The 23,075-nt window shown below is 38.2% G+C and overlaps 2 protein-coding genes across 6 annotated transcripts in view; one reads left to right on the top strand and one right to left on the bottom strand.

Moving 5' to 3' along the window:
• CFAP92 (cilia and flagella associated protein 92 (putative)) overlaps positions 1-23,075 on the top strand; it is a 121,668-nt gene that overhangs the window by 43,724 nt on the left and 54,869 nt on the right. The gene's annotated exons all lie outside the window — the stretch shown is intronic.
• The window catches only part of EFCC1 (EF-hand and coiled-coil domain containing 1), a 56,654-nt gene that overhangs the window by 16,358 nt on the left and 17,221 nt on the right, over positions 1-23,075 (bottom strand). For all 3 annotated transcript variants that reach the window (XM_074836678.1, XM_074836677.1, XM_074836676.1), the window contains exon 3: positions 1,266-1,411. In XM_074836678.1, coding sequence (XP_074692779.1) covers positions 1,266-1,411 — 146 coding nt within the window. The remainder of the gene's footprint in view (positions 1-1,265; positions 1,412-23,075) is intronic.

The following is a 23,075-nucleotide window of genomic DNA, read 5'->3' on the forward strand; positions in this document are numbered from 1 at the left end:
TTTATTAAAGTATATATATATAAAAAATAAATATGCATCTAGATTTATTTATCTATTATATCTAAGTTTACCCCAGATGTTCACACACTTCTTTACATTTGTTCAACTTTCTGAGTTATCTTTCTTTTCTGTCTAACTAATCATTTTTTATTTGATGGAACACTTTTTCACATTTTTAAATCTTGAAATATGCGTAGTGTGGGTTAGACATAAAAACTGTCTTTAAGTGTCAAATTTGATAAAAATATTTGTAAAAGCAGGTTTATTTTATAAGTCTAACCACATGGAGAACATGCTACAATGTTCATTGTATTTGCGTGTCATTATTTTTCACATTCCTGAGTAGCTGCTTGCCAGCTCCATTCAATGCATACCTAAAATCTAATTTTTTGTCACTACATACAGCTCTCCAGGCTGCAGTAAAGATGCCTTGTTACTTACAGTTTATGTCAGATAAGTGCTTTTGCCACCTTTGAACTAAATGTGTCCAAAAAAAAAAAAATCACTGAAGGTAAGCCAAACTTACCAAACTTTGTATTTGCTGTCTACCTGGCACGTAAAGCACTACCCAGGGGTGGGGAAAGATGTTTGGCTTCTAAGATGTCTAATCATAAATGTGTCTCATCATTACAACAGCTAAATGACTCCCCCCAAATTACTGTCTCTTTGAGAACCCTTGTAACTGTCTGCTCTGCAAAAGCCTAGTCGAGGTCATTGATAGTAAGAGCCAGCCTTGGCAAACCCAGTGATTTTAGAACTTTCAAAGAATGCTCCGTGCAGTCCCATGGGAAGTCGCAAGCGTGCAACGTTATGGCAGTAGTTAGTGCTACCTGTGCAAAACAGGTTGGACCTTGTCAGAGTTACTGGAGCAGCCAGGATGTTTCCAAAGAGTGTGACTGTACAGAATATTAACTGCAAATGGTTTCCTTGGAAATTATTTTAGCTGAAGTTCTAAGGTTTTATTTATACAGAAATGAAAACTTCATACTTTTAAGCCAGGAAAAGGTTTTGGTGAGGTGAATCATATGGAAAAAAAGCAGTTTTAAATCATAGCTCTAAGTGATACATTCAGTCTTTTATTAAACATAAAATTATGTGGGGAGTGAGAAGTAGAAAGCTGTGATATTCCCTTTTATTTAGGTCTAGGATTTCAAGATTCATTAGGATTGGTTTGTGGCTTTTGTGGTTTAATATCTATACTGCTTTTCTGCTGAGGATCTTACAAATCAGTGAGGAAATGAAGAGTTGGGCGTTGGGTTTATTACCGTTCTCGGAAATCCCAGCTCCGCCAGTGGGAGACCGTCGATCTTGTTGCACAGCAGACAGGCAGTATCTTCCATCTGGTAAGGCTGCTCCCTCCTTCTGCTCCGGGCTGCTTCCTGAGGGAAGCTGAAATCTCACCGTTTCTGACCTGGAAAAGAAGGGCAAGGTAAAGTGGACTTGTAGGAAATTTGACAAAGCAAGATAAGTGTGCACAGCATAGTGCATGAATGGCTTCCACTGAATGCGACTGTGCAGACTTGCCGTAGAAGAACAGGGGTATCTACCTTCAGTGCCTGTTAAATCAAACCTCCAAGGGCTGCATTTTGTTGCTTCACCAAGAACCAAAGGAAGGTGGATTTCAGCTGTTCTTAGGTAATAAGAACTAAACATTACTTACAGCTTTTAATTCAGGTCAAAGACATCTAGAAACTTGATACGGGAACGGTCTACTCTGGCCATAGGCTCTCCCTTCTCCAGTGATATGGCAGTGTGTGCTTCATTTTTACCCTGGGCACCCTAACACCACAGCCGGGGTGGCAAGTCTTGCATCTGGTCACTTGGACTGGTAGTCAGAAATATCACGCAGTTTTGAGCTAAGTCTTCCAAGTACTGGAGATGAAGCAGTGTCAGAGACTGAAAAGTCAGAGAGAAAGATACATAAACAGAGTGACACATCTGAAAACCAGTGAGTTATAGGTAAGAAGCATCTCAGCAATAGGCTTCTGAATTGCTGACAATCTAATTTGAAACTATTTTTCCGAGTGGAATGTAGATATTACATCTATATCTTTTAAAGGAAACAGCTTTCCAGGGATGGCACACTGATCATATAATGTAACTGATGAATATGAGTCCTTAAACTTGCCAACAAAATATATTTTGAAAAAAGTAATTTAATTCAATGAAGGACAATGATTGTTCCAACTGAGGAATGTATAGTTACCTAAATGTACAGCACTGGGGGAGTACCTCCAAGGAAATTCAGGGTAGCACGTTAGAGGAAAAATCCAGACTATGTTTACATGTAGTTGAGTTGAAAATGTTCTAACCCAATCAAGAGGAGACCCAAGCATGTAAGTCAGTACAAGTCATTGGGTGTAGTAAAATGGAAACTTTTACTGTACATGAAACAAAATCTAACCAATCTAGTAACATGGATTTATTTTCTCACAATCTAATAAAATATTACATTTTGGAAAGAATGGGAATGAAATGTGAAATGGCAGTCATGATGAGTCCATTGGAGTTACTGCTCCCTTTTTATTGGAATTCATTTGGTTTGGTTCAGTTTGGTTCTCCTACCTGACATTTCATAGGGATGTACTGAAAGACAGCATCGCTATTTTAGAGGAAATACAATGGAAGTATAGTTGACAAAGAAAATTAACTGAGACACTCCTATTTACATGCAAAATAGTAAATAGGGACTATGAAATTGAAAGGCTACACATAATACCGAATTTATTTTAGGAGTCTTGATTTTTCACACAACATACATAATACTTAATTCCACAAAATGTTACTGAAATCAGAGCTATGAAGGATTTAAGAAATCAGACTCTTATAATGTAGTAAGAAACTCATAGTTACACTGGATAAATGGAAATTTGGCATATCAGTCCACACATGTAAGGTTTATACCAAATGTTCTCCAAGGTAGGAATAAGCTACCTCTCAGGTATGGAGCTAACTGAACACCAAGTCCAGTCCATTACAAGCTTGTGTACCTTACACGTCTATGTTGTGTAATGTAATATACATTTCCTATAGAGAATATTTCCATTGCTTCCTTTTGTACTGTTTAGAAAACAGTTTACTTTCAACAGTTATATACAGGATATTTTCCTATTTAGACCGTGTAATAACATGGTTATACTTTTCCCAGTAGGAGCTGTCATGTAGTTCCCAAAGAATTTATACGCAGAAGAAAGCAAACCAAATTCAGGGCTTTTATAGTAAATTAAGTTCCCTACAAATTCTTCCTAAGATTAGTTTTGGTCTGGTGAATATTGAATATTCCTTGTTCTTAGCATATTAAATAGTCATCAACAAAAAGTGAGAGTTAAAACACTCAGCAAATTGCTCCTGCTGAAACAAGTTGTATAATGTGATATTTTTGTACAAATCTAAATACTTCCTGCCTGTAAATTCAACTACTGCTAGAAACAGGACTTTAGATGTAGTAATAGAACGGCTGATGCCAAGTGAGAGATAAGTATTGCAGAGAGCTTTTGTTCAAACTAACACAGCTGCTGTCAGTTCCTGAAGAACCACACCAATACTCATTCCCTTGTTGCTTGGGAAAGTATGATCATGAATTTAACAACAACAACAAAAGTCAATATTTCAAAATATCTGTAGGGACAGAAGCTGAGGTAAACCATGCTTAGTAACCAGCACTTATTCTACCCCCTTGAGTAGAACCGACTGCATAAAAACTAATGACATATTTCATTTACAATTTATGGTATTATTTAGCTTAGCAACAATTGGATTTCCTGTAAAGCCAAGGGAAATAGCGGTCTCCAGAATGGAGCCTGGCTAGTCATTTAGCTTCATTAGTTCTGGAAAAAATAATTATGAAGTAGTGCACAAATAAAAAGCACTGTTAAGCTTGGGCATTCAAAATGGGGGCTCCTGGAGGCATTACAGAGGTTCAGTGTTCTGGACAGTTATTGTGGGATATAGTAGTATTTCCTTTCACAAGACTGTATATATTATATTTTTCTGAAATGTGCTAATTTCCTTCATTTTAAGATAAATATTTTGGGGTCTGGTACTCGGTAAGAACCTTTTATAATTTCTTGAGGACTAGAGCTGGTACTGTGCAGATTGTTCTCTTAGCTTTGAGCTGCAGTATAATTTAGATCTGTTTGGATTTCAGAGACTTCTAGACTTAGTTCACATAATACAGAGATGTTGACATTTCAGTGAATATTCATTGTAGTCTCAAAGTTGGTTAAGATTTTATTCCATAAAACATTATGAATATTCAAGTATCATGAAAATCTTTTCCAGCAAAAGTGGGTAAATGCTCTGATGTTTAAATGGGAGATCTGCTGGTGGTATTAACTTCTTAGATCTTTTATCTTGCAGTCCAAGGAACATTAAGAAGTTGGTGGAAAAAAACAATCTTTCCCATATAATTCAGGACTTAGAATAGCAGACTCCCTCTACTTAGATGAGATTCAAGACAGACCTAAAAAATAGCTTTCGCTTCTCTGTAGTTCTTGTAAGGGAACTTCTAATTAGTTGATGAAATACAAAGTACAAACTCTGATTATTCCACAGTAATTTTCTTGAGAGGACTTCATCAGCTCTCTCTTAATATGGAGAAATTAAGGGAGTCATACAGATGGCATATTTTGTTAGGTCTTTCTGCCCAATATATTGGTTAAAGGCAGCCATGTCTGTCCTCTCCAGAGATGTTCATCTGGGAAACTAGAAAGAAATGTAAGTTTTCAGCAAGGGTTTTCAGACCCACGTGCTCCAGAATTTAAATCTTGGTCCTGGCACAGGCTCTATCATTTGCATCAAATTGCATTGTGCTTTAGCTTCCCCAACAGAAGAAATATAGCAAAGTTAGTGTACCTTATACCTAAATAAAAAGGCAACACAGATTAAGATACAGCCTTGTTTTCTAGAACCAAGCGTGGAAATTATTTCAAGGTGTTTAGGAATGGGGCAGATTTTAAATGTGTATGAAGGAACATGTGGCCAGACAATCCAGAATTTCAGAGCTTGTCCACGACAGATAAAAATGAAGAAAAAAAGCAAACAGCAACAGGAGTAGATACAGAAATAATAATTAAAAAAACCAAAACCAAAACCAAAACAAACAAGAGATTTTTTATTTGATCGACTAATAATAATGTCAAGGACCCGTTGGAAATAACAAAACTGGAAAATTGTTGGTTTGGTATGTCTTGGCTTCTATAGGCTTCCAAAGGAGGGATGTATAAACACAGTTGGTTTCCATTCATGTCATCCAAAACCAGTTTAAGGCAATAATCTGCCAAATTTGGTGCCAAAGATTGACCGGGAGGCAGAGCTAGAGATCTTTTTGGCTATGCAGAAATTGTGAGGAGGGGAAGGACGCTGCTAATACTCTTTGTGTAGCTGCAAGGATAAACCTACCATTCCATTAAACTATAACTAGAAACCAAACAGGACATGGATTGAAGAAGGTTTCAATCAGAAATGTTGCACAGAACTAAAAGAATAGCATTATTAAGGAGACAAATGAATTTTTGCTATCTATGGGAAGAAAGGGGTTGTTTTCTTCTTTTGATTTTTGCCATTGATCTGACAATCACTTTGGAGGATATTTCAAATTTCTGACTGGATTTTCTTTGTTTTTTGGTCTTTAAAGCAGATGCAATTGAACAGTACAGAAGATTTAATTTCTTAGGGTTGCTTCATGCTCCCTTAGTTCACATTGTTAAAGTACACAGTTTTTCATCCTTGTTCGCAAGAGAGGTTGTAGAGGCATGAATAGAGTCATGGTGGTGTTCTTTGGTAGTAGAACAATGGAACACCATGATCTCCTGATTTCTCATCATGAGATTTAACCACTAGGTCATTTTTTCATATCTGGGAGCTTTTTATTGTCTTTAATGCCGAATCTGCACTCTTAATTTTCAAGTGGCAGAGGCTTCAAGATTTAAAGGCGAGCATAACGAAAGAGGCCAACCGGTATGTTTTCGCTGTCATGGTAAATGCTAAAAGGAGGAATCTTCACTCATTCTTAAACATAGGTTTAATTCTTTTCTCATTAGTATTCATACAGCATCAAACAGGTCTTCAAAAATGAGAAGAAGAGTGAATAAACAGCACGTTTGTTTAGGGCAAAGATCAGAGGGGAAAGTAGTGCTGAAGGTGCCTGGGAAGCATTTGCGTACGGTGCAGTGGGGCAAGGCTTCCATGGAGACAGGCACACAGTGCACATTCATTTTCAAGTCTTTGTACTGAGGATAATGGGCAGCTGGAGAGAGGGAAAATTGAAGACGGGAGAGTTTGCAGAGTACTGGACCTTAAAGTAATGTCCATGACTAATTGGCTTTTAATTGGCTCTCTTGTTATTGTTATGGAAACCTTTAACTGCAGCAAAAACCACCTGCTTCTGGTGCTAGACAAATCTTTAATTTAAATAATTCCTGACTAATCATAAAATAACTCCGAGGAATTATTTAGCTTCGCATTTACAGATGTTTAACCAGTCTCTTTTAGAGACTTATTTGGAGCAGATCAAACAGCTGTGCGAATATCTACATTTCCCTAAGTATAGTTATACAAAGTAGGCTATACTTTATTGTAAAAGTGTATGACTTATGTTTTTTAACCAAAATGAGGTGTGATTTTTTTGTACTGTCTTACCCAAACTGTCAGAGTTGAGGGAACTCAGAATGGTTTCAGTTTTGGCTTATCCCCTACAGGGAATTACAGAGTTTAGAAAGTATGCATATTTTTTATTTATTTATGACTTTTCAGTTAATGCTCAGATCAAATATGTTTTCACACTGGAGCTGAATGTGCGTGTAGGTTTTCTGAATACATCTGTCTTTGGGTGGTGCTGTAAGCTGTGAATCATTCTCCAACAGAAATTGTCTGAATGAACTTTCTATGATTGATTCAGATTTTAAATTTCTTAATCTCAGGTTTTAAATATCTTGAGCTGTAAAGCATTAAATATAAATTTTTAAAAGTATGAATTTTTAGTAGCTATAATAGAGATGACTAAATATCCTGGTTTTATACTGAAATAAGGAAAAGTTTGTAGTTAAAGAGCCTCTGTAATACTGGTTACAGTTCTGAGAGTTTTCCTGTTATTGGCTGATGATTTTCACTTTCTTGCCAAAATCACCATCCTCTAGGAAAAAAAAAAACTACTGATGGCAATGTGTTTTCTTGCAGAATCTTTCCATCTTTCTGCACATTGTATATAAACAGGCAAATCTGGCAATGGTGCCATCACACGTAGCAGAGAGTAGCAGAGTTGCCTTGCTGTCATGCAGTGCTCTTCCTATGGTGATTTCAAGCATTTTTGAGACAACGGAAACCTTTGTGCAGACATAGTGAAATTACAGAATAAAACGTGCCTTTTATTGTCCACACTGTCCCATTCCAAAGAGCAACTTCTGTAAGATCAGACTGTTTGGGGGAAATTGTTTTTCAGAAATTAGCTACTCTTAGTACAGGTTGTTATTGTTCATTTGTCAAGTGCTTGCTTGTTACTCCACTTCTTAAAATCTGTGATCAGATTATAAAAATGTATTTCCTGGGTGGTACATTGGTGTTCCTGACATTTTTGATTCTTAAAGATTTAGATGCAAATATCTTCCATTGCATATTGCTTTCCCATGTCATTTGGGTGGAATTTCTCACAATCCAAATGTTTCTTGGGCTGATCTTTTAGGTTGCAGGTAAGCAAAAATAACAGAAGTAAATTAATTTCTAAAAGGCCTTGTTAGCTCCTTCGTCTGGAGCACTGACTGTTTTTAAGAGCTTTGAAGTGTTGAACATGCTCCAGTCTGTGGCCATGAAGAAATATATAAAACTCTGCCAACAGCTGTGAATCTCTGTTTATGCTAGGCAAGCTGGCACTAACAGCCAAGAATAGGGTCAGGAAGATTTTCCCTTTTGCACGCTCAGTGCTCTTCCTGACAAGAGCACTAGCACAGGGACTGCTGGCTTTGACATCTAGGAAAGACCAGAGGAGCTTTTTAGGCCTGAAGGAGTAGTTCTAAATAAATTTGGAAGAAAAACTCCCTCTGTCCTTTAAACCTTGCTCCCCTTCTGCATCTTCTCGTACCTGACCCTATATGATCTGAGTTGTGCAAGTGCTTGTGCTGCTATGAACTGGATTTATGAAATGAGGTTTGTTTAAAATCTCTCATCCCTCTCTTATTTTTGGAGAGAAGTTTAAAATTCGGATCAGTGCATAGCCCTAAGAGCTGCATTTTTAAGGGGATGGCAAAATGCAGGGGAGAGACAGGAGCAGGAAAGTGGAGAGATCTTTGGTTGGGTTTTACTGCTGGTGGAAAAATGCGATTGAATTACACCTTGGATAGGTACAGTGAGGATGAGAATTACAGCAACAGCAGACTTGCCCATGGAGAAAGGAGACGGGATTGGTGTAGAGATAAAGGGACAAAAGATGAAATACGCAGAAAAAAGTGCTCAAGGGCCAAACGCACCCCCTGATAAAATTTGGGATGCTACCCAAGTCCTTGAAATCTTGCCATTTACTCTCTTATCAGTAAATGTTTGCGAAAACCATCCACAAATTAGTTTCTCCTCCCTCCCCCACCGCAGGCCCACACGGAGGATGATAATTTAGTGTGCTGTCCGTTGCTCAGTTAACTCGAAGCAGAAATCTATGCAGAGAATGTAGAGAATCTGCCCCTTTTGGTGGAAAACACAGATGTCATGATGATGCTACCTGATACAAATTCTTGTGTTTTAAGTGTATTTGTTTTTTTTAAGGTTCTCAACTTACAAGATGCCAGGAGGTTGCCTTAACCCCTGGAGCACATGCGTTACAATATAGCTACTATTTGTAAAATCGCAGTCTGTTTTTCCTATGTGACCTTTGCCTCATTCAAGGCAGGGGCTGAATGATTTCTGTGGATGGACAACAACTTTAGAGAGAAGGAAAATTCTGCCAGGAGGTTCCTTTCTCATCTACTGCAGAAGCTAAAAGTAGCAAGTCAGGTGAGCCACACAGGAACAGAATGGATAGTGTCCTTGTTAAAGCAACTAAATGCTCCTTTGAGGAAGTAGTTTCTACTCCTGTCTCTGCCAGAGACCCTGCATAATGCTAGGCAAATTACTTTAGTTAGGCTTTCTACACATAATTACTGTGTTACATGTGTACAGATAATAATTGAGTCCTGATTTTTCTTTCGGCATGGAATTTGAAACTATGGGGCATGAGAACTGCAGCTGAAGCGTGGGATCATGGAAGTTATGATTTGTGTGGTTTGCTCTGAAGTACTAGATACTGTGAACATTGAGATAAGTCAGAGTGGGCACCTAAAATTAGCAGAAAACTTTGAATGTAATCTTTCTAGTCTGGTATATTGTACTGGGATGAAGAGGATACTAAAACCATAATCATTCATTTTCAATGTAACATTTAAGGCCACATTTATAATTAAGATAAATACTAGTACATTAAGCAAAACCCACCTAAGTTCTCTTATGCATGGATACACACACTCATACATACATAAATTTCTTACAAATAAATGGCTAAGGAAGCTGAATTAAAACTGCATGGGCAGGTTTCATTCTGTGACTTACAGAATACATTCCTTTCAGCTCCGAAACGCAGCTCAAGATCTCTGAGTCTCACTGTTTGGTGTTTTCCTTAACCTTTTTTGGCCTTGAAACTTTAGTTTACCATTATTAATAAACTATTAGTCATTTGGGCTGTTCCATGGAAGATAACATTTGATAATTAGGCTAAACAAATGAGGTAATTGCTTTTATAAATCCTGTACCTAGCAAGGGATTATCTTGCATGGCAGTAGTTCTTGAGTATATCCTTGATGAACCAAACTGCTTTTTGCTCTGTGTGGGGTATTTTATGGTTAATAGTCACTGCACTACCCAGGAGAAGCATACTTCACTTCGGAATTATGTCATTCAGATATTCCTGCCCCTTAATGAATTCTTTTGTAACAAAATAAAGGAAATGATTTCCAGATGTTGTTCCACTGGAATAAAGAACTCTGTTGCCACACCCTGCTAGCTAGAAATTCAGCTATTTGCACTGAAAGTCTAGCATTCAGGTGCACACAATGCAGATCTAAATAAAGCTGGAAAAGTTCAAGCATCACTTGTTCTTGATTGAACTATTAGCCCAAAAGCTATTTGCTAAAGCTTGCAGAAGATTTCTTGGAAGTCTGAATTAAAAACCTTGGTTCAACTTTCCTGCTAGTCATGGAAATGGAAGTCATAGATCCATTACTCTCTATTCTTATCTGTTACACAGCTCTGCTCTTGAGTTTCCCTTCCTTCCGTATTGGAACAATTGTTTTGATTTAGTATAACTGAAATTTGTGTTAAGCTGGCAATGTCAGAATTATTGCAAAAGTCCACAAGACTCAACAGAGTGTATGTCGACTTGGAACTGGTGCTAGACACCACAATAATGCTAAGCAGCACAGCAGTCTTTGTCTTAAGAGACGATACTGAGGGATAGCTGAAAGACCAGAAGGGTCAATTCAATGTACTGACCCACTGACTAACTGTTGCTTAAGTAACAGCATTTGCCTGTAACACTAACATGGCTAAACCTTTCCAGCCAGAGAGCAAAACACCCCTTTGTGGACCTTCCTAATAGGCCATGTGGGTGCAGCAGTAATTTGGAGTACCTGGCTATGGGCAGGTGAGTTAAGAAGACTTCTTTTGGGCCTCACATGGTGCCATAACAGCCCTTTCCCAGCTACAGCAGAAGAGAAGCTGACGGTATTGCAGTGGCCTGTGGCCAGCCTGCTGGCTGCTGCTTCAGCACTTGGGGCTGTGCCGGGCTGAAGTATCTTTCCACAAGATACTTTACATCTTGTGGGTGTTCTTCCTCGGGTCAGCATTCTCCAACCCCACTCTAGGACAGGATGTAGATCCTTCTGCCTGGAGTTTGCTGAAGACCCTGTATTGGCAATATGTTACAAGGCCCTTTCAGACAAGCAGTGCAAACAATTTACTTCTCCATCTTATCAGGAAGTATGGATCTGAACTGAGGCTGAAGCTCATGTGAGAACATGTTCTCACTCAAGACCATGCTTTTGCCAAGAGAGGTTGGACCAAATGATCCTCGCGGTCCCTTCCAAACTGGTATTCTGTGATTTCCAGCCCTCTTTGCTTCTAGTCAGGCAGAGAGTCCCATTGGCAAAACCTCTCTCTGGACATCTTTTGAGACCTCCTTTTAGCCCAGCCCATAAGGACTAGCAACAGAGCCATGTGAATACAAACACACACACACATCCCCCCTAACTACATATGCATGAGTTGTGTCTATGTATTCTCCTAAGTCTATTTGTCCTTCCTGATCTACAAACTTTTATTTTTAGAATTCTCTCTCTCCCAGTATCCTGACTTGTATTTTACAGAAAGATGCTTGAAAGCCCACAACCAAAAACTAATAACTAAAATACCATGAAATTCTAAAATACTGATAGCTATAGCCAAGATACTTGATATAAAGCATATAAGCCAGAAAAAGTAGAGCAGCAGAGCTGTGGTCCTGTAATCTCCTTCTGACGTTGCCTGTATAACAAACCAGCTCCCTCATGTATTCCTTCACGTAGATGTGTGCTATTTAATCCCAAGGAATCCTTCCGTTATCTCCTGCATGCTAGAGTGTATGTCAGTAAAGGTCAGATGTCCAGTGATCCTTTCAATGTCTCCTAGATAAAGAAAAGTGTTCTTCCTAAACAGAGTCAGGCAGTACTTATCAACAGGGTGGAGATCCTACCGAATTCAACTCCTAGAATGTAAAAACAAAAGAGTTTTTAGTTCTCTGTTTGATGTATGCAAAACTGCAGGTATCACCAAACGTGGTATAAACTGAAAGTACTTATTTACTGGCAGGTGAATTCCTTCAGGACTTATTTCAGAACTTCATAGGTTTAGAGCCTCATGGATGTGGAGTGACAGAAAAGGAAGATGGCTCACTCTAACAGCAATATGATGCCTTAAGCTGGCTGCAGGTTATTTCTGACTGGCTTTTGCTAAGCATTTGGGAAAATATGACATTAATGTATGTTAACAGGAGGGGCTGCAACCATTGATTTTGCATGCAAATCGGGTATTTCTTAAGCTCTCACAGAACAGTTGCATAAAAGCCTGTCCAGTCGTTTGGTCCCTGCAGGCTCCCAGGTGCTCCCTGTATGAGACCTGCTGAGCCCAGAAACTCAGAGCACGAAGGGAACACGGAGTTAGGGTGAGCCCTGAGCCTGAGGTGTCCGTGCCAGCAACTGTCTGCTGTGAACGTGGGGAAGTTGCAACTTCCATGTTCCTCAGATCCTGTATCAGGAAACGAGAATAACAATTACCTCATACTGCTGTGTTTTCTGTTTCACTGATGTTTGTAAAAACATCCTTAGATCTTTAGAGTGCTATTTCTCTATTATATACTGTATAATTCTGCATGCTCCTTCATATTTAAGCTCTGTGCCTGCTATTCCGATGCTTTTATGAAATAGTTTTAAGTTTCCTGAAAGCAACCTGTTCTTTGCTTTCTTGAAGCCTTTATTGTTCTGGTAGGTGACTTGTGAAAAATAACACTACCTTTATACTAATCCCAAATTAATTACCTTCCTTCCCAAATGTTTATAAATTATTTGCCAGTTCACAGAGATCAGAAATGATTGCCTACTATTCCTGCATTTATTAGGGTCCCAGGTATATTTTGACAGCAAATATAGCAGCTCCTATTTCATCTTTTATTGGTTATATGGTTGAATAAGAAACATTATTTGGAGGTTGAAAAGCCAGTGACAGAAATGTAATATAACCACACATGGCTGCTCTCTGCATGTAAGAACTGATTTCTAACACTGTATGTTTAGCACTCTGGCTCATCTTCTTTCTCCCTGGGTGGACCTCTGCTTGTCTTAGCAGTACCTTCAATTTTTTTATCTGATGAACCTTAGACCAAGCAGGTTTACATTGTTTTTATCACCAAATTTAGCATACTTCATCTAAGTTTAAACTTTACATATCTTTCCTACTACAGCAGAATACTTAAGCAGGTGCATAATTTTAACCAAATGTGTAGTCTCATTGACATAAAACCAGTTTAATTACAGTTTAGTTTCACTGTATCGGTTGCAATCCTTACATAAATGAAGTCACACACCTCAAACGTTTTACTAAGTAAAGATTTCTGTGTTACTGTTTTGAAATAATTGACTTGATCCACGTTCAGGTTATGGTTTATACAAGTTCATTTAACTGCTTTCCTCAAGCTTTTGCTTTATAAGCCATTTTTCAGTTTCTCTGATTATACTGTATTTGTTTCCATGATGTTCAGTAGCATAAAATCATGATTCATACAGGGCTTGGGCAATCTTTAGCACTCCCGTGGGAAGTACTGTCCCTCTCTTCTATCAGTTAGAATCACCTGGAATTTGCAGGGTGGCCATATGCAATGTCATTGAATATTTGTAGAAAGTCAACATAAATTAATACAAATATTTAGTGGAGAAAAAAAGGTATGACTAGCTTGTTTCTGTCTCTTTCTGAAACACTTGATGCCATAAATGTAGGTTAATGTATGATGAGATATAAAAACTCCAGGTTTACAGATTACTGCCAGTAGACCAAATATTTCAAGGTACTATAAGCTAAAATGGTTAAGCAACTAGGCTATGGGAACAAGCATACATTAAAAGACATTTAAGAAGTGTAACTTGGGCACACAGCAGGCCAGCAAAGACAGAGACCAAAAATGTAACACGGTCATATTAGCATTAGCTGGACAGTGTTGCTTGACATCAATGGATTATTGGCCAGCTCTTGATGGTTTCTCATTTCTTGAAATGTTATTGCACTATTAAGGTCAGTTTTCTGAGACCTTCTTCGTATGCATGTATTTTTATAAAATGTGGCTGTGTTTTTAGACCGCAGGACTGTTGCCGTAGGATGTAAATGGTGTAACTTACCATAAATGTGTGTCACTGTGAGGGTATCATGACCTAACCTGATTGAAATTAGTAGGTATTACTGGGATAAAACCAAGATCAATAATGGTCTCTATTAGGAAGAGCAAAACCTAGTGTTGTAATTTATCCAGCACTGATACTGTGCGGCTGGGATAATGTTCTAAAGCCGCAAACACATGGACCCTTCGGAGCTGCCCAGGGGGAGGGGTGTACCCTGTTAATTAGGACAATGGTACAATGAAATCCTGACAGAAGCCCTGGAAATGAACTAGAATATAAGTGATAATAGGACTTCTTTTTGCAGGACAAAGGAGCAGGTAGATTTTATTAGTAACTTAAAATAACTCTCATTCCTCCCCCCTGCCCCACCCTTATTTTTTTCAACTACATTTTAACCGAACAAGCAGAAAACTTGATTGAGCAAGTAGTTACTGCCCTGGAAATTGCATATAGATTATTTAACAAGGGTATGAAAAATTGAAACAAAACCACCTTCCATCCTTTAACAATGCCTGCGGCTCAGTTTCTCTTTGAAATGCTCAGCCACGCAGCAGAACTGCAGTACGCAGGGAGTAAATTCCATCCAGATTCTGTGGAGCCTAGCAGGCTGTCAGAAACCAGAAACAGACGCTGAATTATGTTGAAATACATTAAGTACATTTTCTACTTTCGTTTTAGATTTTCTAGCTCCACCGTCTAGAAACTTAGATGTCTAAAGCAAATCAGAGCTACCTTAAAGGTAATTGAAGCAATGCAAGAACCACTTCTGAGAGTGATTCGGTTTCAGCTGCTGCGTATTTAAGGTATTAGAGAACTTACTAACAGTAGGTTATTAAAAAAGGTACATTACATAGGTAAGATCTTTAATCATACATGGCTCAGTGCTACTGTGTCTTACTCCCTGAATAACAACTAGTCATATGTGGACAGCCCAGCCTGTAGTGCAGCCCTGTGGTTCCTCTCAAGTAGGAGACCTAATAAATGAGGTGAAGGAGAGAGGGGCAGATGGAAGTTGTCACTAGGAAAATTCCTCATAGGAAGGTTGGGTAACTGAGATTCATGTTTTCCCAATCAACATTACTCTAAATTATTCTAACAAAAGGCTTTGGCTCTTTGCTTCTCTGTTTTTTCTCTCCCCGCCCCCCCCCCCCCCCTTTTTTTTTTTTTTAAGACAGTGTTGAATTGCAGGTTTTTCCCTCTTTATTGGACTCCCTTCCCTGCTGCATCTGAGCTGGCTGCAGCTTGTCGGAGGGCTCACCATTACCTCTGTGGGACACAGGGCTACTCGCATCATATGCAGCCCCTACCCTCAGCAGGAGCCCCACAGTGGGTAAAGACGATTCTTTTGGACAATCTTACAGGTATTTAGAAACAGATACTTCCTTTTGTTTTCATAGAGTTTCCTCAATAGATTTCCACAGGAAAAGAGGGAAATCTGTATGAAAAACAGGAAGCAGTTCTCAGAAGTTCTCTGTAACATAGCACTAGGAGGAAGACTTAAAATAAATGCAGTTGTTTGAAACGGTAGGCAATACCAGTTGTATTATTTTATTGTAAAAACAATGATTAAATTTAACATCATAGAGTTATAGCAGAATTAAAAACCCCAGGTATTTATAAAAATATATTTAGCCTTTCATTTTAGTTGACAGTAGGTGACTAATATTTAAACTTCTGCAACCAGGTTTTTATATCATATTTTCTATTTCCACTTTATTGCCTTGGGCAACTCTTTTGGAAAATTTCTCATCTGCCTCAGCCTTGGATGACATCCCAAACTTTCTAATGCTGATACAGTCCTCTTGCATCCAATATGGCACTTAATCTTTTCCCTCAGTTTTTTGATACAATACAGTTTCAAATCCTGGGATTTATGTATTAGAATGAAGACAGGTTAGGATAAAATTTGACCTGCAGAAATACTTGTTAATGCACACCTTCTAGAAATTTCATATCAAAGTTCCTTTCTGATCCATCTTCAAACTCCCATGAAGTTCCAAATGTGATGGAGAAGTTGTTCTAACTTTTACTGTGCGTACTGAAAAGGGAGGGGGAAGTTTGTAACTCTCCACCTTAAAAGCAAGTATAGTCACACTAGAAAAATGTTCCAGTTGAATCCTGGCTGCATTAGGAAGCTTATTAGCTTATGTACTCTTAGGTAGGTGGAGGTGGCCCATTAGAAAATGGGGATATAGCATGTGGGATGACCATTTTTGATGAAGAAACCCTTAAAATTGTAAATCCTTAAGAGGAAATTTGAGGTTAATTTTACCATCAATTTCTACATTTAATAAAGCCAAACATCAGGAAGAAGATTGATTTGGCCTTCACAGCATGTTGTTTGTATTTAAGAACATTAGGGATAATATAGTCTGTGCTCATTTCTAATACAGACATGGATAAAAAATGAAAGCAGAATATGTTCCAGAGTTTTACTGCTAGGTTGTTAGTAATTAGCAACATTACATTTCAGGAGATATATGAAATAAGAGTTCAAAATCCTCACAATCCAAAAGCATCTAAAACAAACCCCCTTTTACCCATACTACTTGGCTGGAAATGCCACTATTTTAATTTTTAAAGCTATAATAGCTACATACCAGAATTTCATGAAAACATTTCAGGCATGGCATATTCTACTTTTTAAAGTTTCCAGTAGGGTGAATGTAAAAGGCTTTGTAGATCTGAAAGGGTCGCACTGAAATCAGAGCAGAATCAGGAGTGATATGCTACAGCACTTCTGCATTCCTTTCAGCTTTGTCCCACAATAAAGCCTGATGGTTTTTGTTTGTTGCTTGAGTTAAAACTATCGAACAGACTGGTGTTTGTCTATATATCTCACACAGAATCTAAAGATACAGTTTTATCTGAGATGATAGACTAAAAAAAGTAGTAGGTCTTTGTAGTGAATGTAGGTTTTTCTTGGTTTTGTTTTCTGTAGATACTTTAAACAACTAAATGGGGGGGGGGGGGGGGGGGGAAATCAATACAGTCTGTGCAAAGTGCAACGCTGTTGTATCATTAAGCCTGAAATTTATTGTTGGAGACCCCTCCTCCCTCCAAACCATAAGTTATGGTTCTTAAAACAATCCTGATTGTACTTATTACTTGAAGGGACTCACAACAATCTTTCATCACATGATCATTTGCCGTTCTGCGGTGTGCCATGTTGTTCAGTAACTGAGAGAGACTCCTATAATCCTCTGTGAGTGACTTTTTATACACTGTAGTGATTAGGCTGGCAATAACAGCTAAAGGTAACATTTAACATGCTCTGACTGCATTTTTGATTGTAAATTCCTTGAAACAGGGCATAAGTACATTAAATGTCATATATGGGTCATTTAAAAAAAAAGATGCTGGCAGTAAACTAAGCCAGCTGTGCATTTATGTCCTCGAAGGATTAATGACAGCATCCCATGAGCATGCAGAAGTCTGGTTTGCATTAGCAAAGGCTCATTGAATTGTATTCATCCTGGCTAGAACTGGGATATTTAGGATAAATACTGCTTATTTTCAGGTCCCCATCCTACTGGGAATAGAAATGACCTTAGTTTCAGATGTAAGGGCCACTATTAATGCTTGTTTGAGAAGTGACAGGCTCCAGAATTGGTGCAGGGTCTAAGATGGTAAAAAAACCAACGGGTGCATATATTTCATTTTCTAGCAGAAGCATTTGTTTAAAATGCCAGATCATTCCCAGATCTCTAGTTAAAACCCAAACACATCATTAGGAGCAGAAAGAAAGGATATATCACATGCAGATCTATTGCAGATGACTTTAAAACCGCATCATGCACAACTGCCTCAAGCATCCTTCAGGTGTCTATACCGGTGATGACAGAGTATCTTGTGGTGAGATTTCTGGCAGCTGCTTTAAAAATTGTTATTTAAATATGCTTATCAGAATAATGGGAATTTACGCCCTTGGGTCCATAGCAGTGTAGGAGAGACATAATGGCAAGCATACAAGTTCCCAGTGTCCCTTAAGACCACTGTTTACTTCAGTTCTTAGAAAGGCCCTGCAGGATCAAAGGTTACTTCAGAGTGTATCATCACTGTTTAGTAAAGGGCTCAGCAAAATCTTGACCTATGGCAGAACTTCAATGCTTGCCTTTATTTCAAAAGAGTTTCTCGTATCAGCCTTTTAATTAGGTCCAGGGAATTCAATTTTTTGGAAATGTTTCAATTGCTGTATTTTGCAACGTAGACTGTGCAAGATTCCAGGAAACAGTTGTTTTTTTCTGGCCATGTGCAATTCGACATTGCCAGTCTACTTGTATTCAGTTGAATGTATATTAGAACTTTCCTGCTGCAAATGATACCTAGATGTAGGGCTGATAGCTGGGCTGTTAAAACAAGAGCTGCTTGTTTAATGTGTCTGCTTTGTGCACGTCGCACTGTTGATTGTGACTAACCCATGTTTATAGACGGCGACAGTTAGAATATTGTTCACTGTATCTTACCTTCCTAGTACATATCTGGTAACTCAGCAGAGCCATACCCATCACATTTGAATTTCTGGGGTCTATTACTTCTGCAACTAACTGTATTTGCTTTCAAAACCAGGGAAGAGAGTCCACAGTGACACTGTTGCTCATGAAATAATGAGATTGTGCCAGCACATGCCAGTCTGATAGATGCGTGCTACTGGTCTGGATTTATGTGATTTACTCAGGCTAACATCAGTGTGACTTCCTTGATAACTCAAAGGGGGAACTGATACCTCTGTGCTTAGGAAATTAATTGAATTCTGCTGCTGTCATATTCTTTTGGCTCAAAACCTGGGAGATCAAATAGGGTTTATCTCCATTCTGCTAGTGCTACTACTTAAAAAAATTGTATTGTTTTCCTGTATTTCACATTGCCTGTGTAAAAAAAAAAAAAAAAAAGCCTAAGTTGCAGGACTGAGGATTTCCCTGTACAATTCTAAACCCAGAGACACGAGTGTCATGTGATGCAACCGCTCCCGAAACTTGTACATTTAGAGTATTCATGAACATATTCATAGCAAATGTGTCCTTGTTTGCTCACCGTCCTATCCATTAAGCAGATACAAGCTTGTCTGAAAGTTAAATTTAGCAATCAAATGTTTACAGAGAACCCCAGAATGATGTGACATTCACCTCGCTCCAGTTCTTACTGCATTCTAAAATAGCAAAGACAGTTTTCTGAAGGACTGATTTGAATTTTAGAAGTAACTTGAAGCAGAGGTCATTTATAAAGTTGAATGCAGACCCAATTATTATTGGGATTTTCAGTTGTTCCTGTAATAAAAATGGTAATCGATTTTCCATACCTTATTAAACAGAGATAAGGCCACAAGTTAGAGCTTCATCATGTAGAACCCAAGTTTTCTGATATCATGAAAATTATATCAGTGGCTCAGAGCCTGATCTGAGTACGATTCATGACGTGACATCACCATTCCATATAATAACAAGTTACAGAAATCCAAACAAAATGTAAGGCTTACAAGAATGTATTGATCTTTAAATGGATATAAGAAGTTAAGAACTTAGGAACAACCATACTACGTTTAGAGTTTCATCTGTCCTGTCTGACAGGGAGCTATAGTGGATGCTTCAGAAAAGAAATGCAGGCACAGAGCAAGCCTAGAAAAATCTTTTCCCAGGTTCCAATAATCAGCATTTTGAAATTTCCACACACGGATTGTGCATTTGGACTTCTGTGGTGTTTTAATGGACATAGAAAAGCTTATCCTTATAGACATGTAAAAGCTTATCTGAGTATTTAAACAGTTTCACAATTTCACAGAACCGTATCATTAATTTTGACAGTGTTATTCTTCCCCATTGAGAATGATATTGTTGTGGTTAAATTGTGCAGAGTGCCCATTTTCTCTCTGTGTTGGCTCTCTTTGCACACTGAAAAGCGAGCCCGCCGTGGGTTAGATCCTATTACTTTATGGGACTCCACAGCAGTAGACAAACAGCTGACAGCAATTCATGCCGAGCAGACAGACCACCTCCACTTCTTGCAGGATAATAAAACCAGACTATGCTTATGTACAGTGCATCGGAAGGCCCCAAAGGTCTCGTAGAGGATTTAAGAAAGAAATCACGTTTACTCTTTCCAAGCTCTGTCTATTGCTATGATCCCACTGAACGGGAAAGGCTGCACCTGAGCAGACAAAGTTTTGCTTGCCTTTTTTCCAAGGGTGGGCTTAGTTGTCAGGTTTTGTCAGCTTCTGTGAGGAAAACTGGATTTTGAACTACAGTTATGGCGCTGCTCTCTTCCGTGCTGCTCTTGTTATTGACTTCTCACGTTACTACATTATTACAGAAGAAAATGTAAGCTGAAAAATCTTAACACATTCATGAGATGCCAGCTTGAAAGATATTCACTTTCTACTCCTTAAAACCTTCCAAACTTCCAGTGCCTGTAACTCTTTACAATTTTTAGGGTTTTCTTGTTTATTTTTAAATAATAAGCATAATGATCATACCGCCTCTAGCAGCTGCATCTTCTGTGAAACCATTTGGATTGGCTCTGTTCATATGGCTGACATGGCTGACACAGGTGAGATTTACTGATTCTTTCTACTGTCAGTGGACTGCAAGTATCAGCAGGACCTGAGGATGACTAGCACCTCTCCAAGCTATACCTGATGGTTCTCCATGAGATTCTCTAACCCTCTATAAGAAATGCTGAAATCAAAGTAACATCATTTTGAGGCAACATATTTGACTTTTCTTCTAAAAGACGTATAAAAACAAAATAAAAACTTACAAACTTCAAGTGTAATGCCAGTAGAGATCTCAAACTGCCATCAAACCAATCTCATCTAGTGCACGGGTTAATTTCCTGAGCAATGCCTCTGGAACCCAAATTTAGGTTATTTTAATTAAACGCTCTTTTGTTCCCTGTGGGTCTGCAGGCGACTGAAAAGTGCTCTAGAGATTGATCTTTAGCATCACTTATAAAACCTACCAAAAAACATATATGTTTTAGTAAAGCAGCACATGCTGTTATGTTTTTATACTTATTTACCAGCACAGCACCTGTAACAATGGAAAAAAAATGTTCCCTAAGTTAAAAGCACAAAACAATCCGTAAAGGAAAACTTTGTGGGAATTAGACCTGAGACTTTGTAATCTGATAAAACATCATTTATTTTTAAAAATTAAATTTCCTGAAGGGGAAAACTACAATGCAGTGTTTACAAATCTGATGAATTCTCCCTGTAGAACAGAATAGTTCAGCTGGAAGGGACCTACAGCAATCATCTACTCCAAGTACAAATCTTCTGAATTATTGTTCACTTTTTAAATTGTATCTGATATTCATGATGGAGTTCTCTAGAATTCATAGCATGCTGTCTTCTCCAAGACATACATTGACGTGAATAGGTTTTAAATGAGATTTTTCTTAATAAACTAAACAGGTAATTTCATCGTCCTCCTTTATCACATATACATTTATCTAGGACTAAAATATTCAGGATACAGCCTGTATTTTACATCTTCAGTTCTGGCAAGTACACAGTAACCTCTGTAATAATAGATTTCTGAAATAACAAACATTAATGTCAGAGTTCAAAATATACATAAGTCCTTGGCCACATTTGCACAGAACAAATTAATAAGATCTGTTACGTAAAGTTACTTTCTCATCTTACCATTTAAAACAGAATAGTTATTATTCTGGCGACAGGAATTATTACAATGGTTGAAATAAGTCTAATAGTACAGTTTGAGTGGTCATAGTATATTTGTTAGTAAAAGCCTACTGCTGTGGGAGCAGCAGTACTATTTAAAATCCATTTCTTTGTATTCCTAAGCAATGCTGTTGGTCTAAGTTTGGAATTACTGCTTCGCTCATGGACAATAATGTCAGTGGTCTGAATGTGTGCCATATATTTAATAATGTTTCATGCAATCTACTTAAGCTTTGTGTTTTACAGGACAGCTGTCAGTCAGATTCTGTTCCATTTGTATAGTCAGGTTATTCTTATACCCTTGTAGGGGTTTTAAAGGAAAAGACGATTCCCCATTAATACATTTTAGAACCTCTTCATTCCTTTTCTCAAGGAGATATATTGTTGCATTTCTATCTCATGACTACCTGGACAAGAAATGAGAACTATTCCTCTTTCCAGGGTTATAGAACATCATTTTCTCTCCCTGACAACCCCAGCAGAGTGTGAGAAACTAAGTTTGACATGCATTTATGGGCAGATATAGGTGAGGCACTTGCATACGCATCCCGAATGTAAGGTATCGCACAGCCCTCAATTATTGAACAGAATCTTTAATGTGGCATATATATGCACATACCAAGCAACTTGGAGTGAAGTGAGAAAATGTGAACAGAGAAATACCAGCATATGTCCATGACAGACAGCTGCAAACAGCATGAAGGCCAAATAAATGTAAATGTTAAAGTACATATTGTATTTCTGATAAACATATGGTATTTTGTAAATGCTCTGCTTGCCCCCAGATCTCAGCCTGTGTTGATAAGCACTGGGCCAACACTCTTACAAATGATCTTTCTCAATTATGTAGGAAAATATTTGCTGTGCCAGCATGTCAGAAACTCTAAGCCTAGCTTTTCAGATTAAATTTTGCTGTAGACACTAACGGATAAAAAGGATCTTTGCAATATTGGTATGGCTGTCTCCTACACAAAACCTGACATCTACATTGAATAGTGTGTGTTGGTTTCCAGCTCAGCGGGGAACTTCTGTGGTTTGAATGGAAATGAATTAAGTGATTTGAGACTGGACAATAGGCATCCATCAAGCAGAGCCTAGAATGTGAAAGCATGACCTAAAGGCAGGGACTTGTGCAGGGTTTTGTCATACTAGATTTTGGTTGGACTCTTCAGCTATCTAATCCTGTATCCTACTCATTATGTCCCCCAAGCAGCTGCAAGCAAGGAGTGTGCGCTGATAGGTTGCTCACAGGGGAAAGTTTCATCTAAAGCTGAGAGTCAGAGTTTGGCTCTCACACTGAAATAGAGGGTTCAGAGATTTTCCAAAATTCTAGCTAATATTTATCACTCTAACTCAGAAATTCTTCTTACCAGGGTAATAGATCATCTGTTTTAAATCCTGGTAATATCTAGGTATCAGTGATATTCTGTAGCAACAACACTTCGCCATCCCATATAGAT

Source organism: Strix aluco, chromosome 11, assembly GCF_031877795.1.
Source record: "Strix aluco isolate bStrAlu1 chromosome 11, bStrAlu1.hap1, whole genome shotgun sequence".
Lineage (NCBI taxonomy): Eukaryota > Metazoa > Chordata > Aves > Strigiformes > Strigidae > Strix > Strix aluco.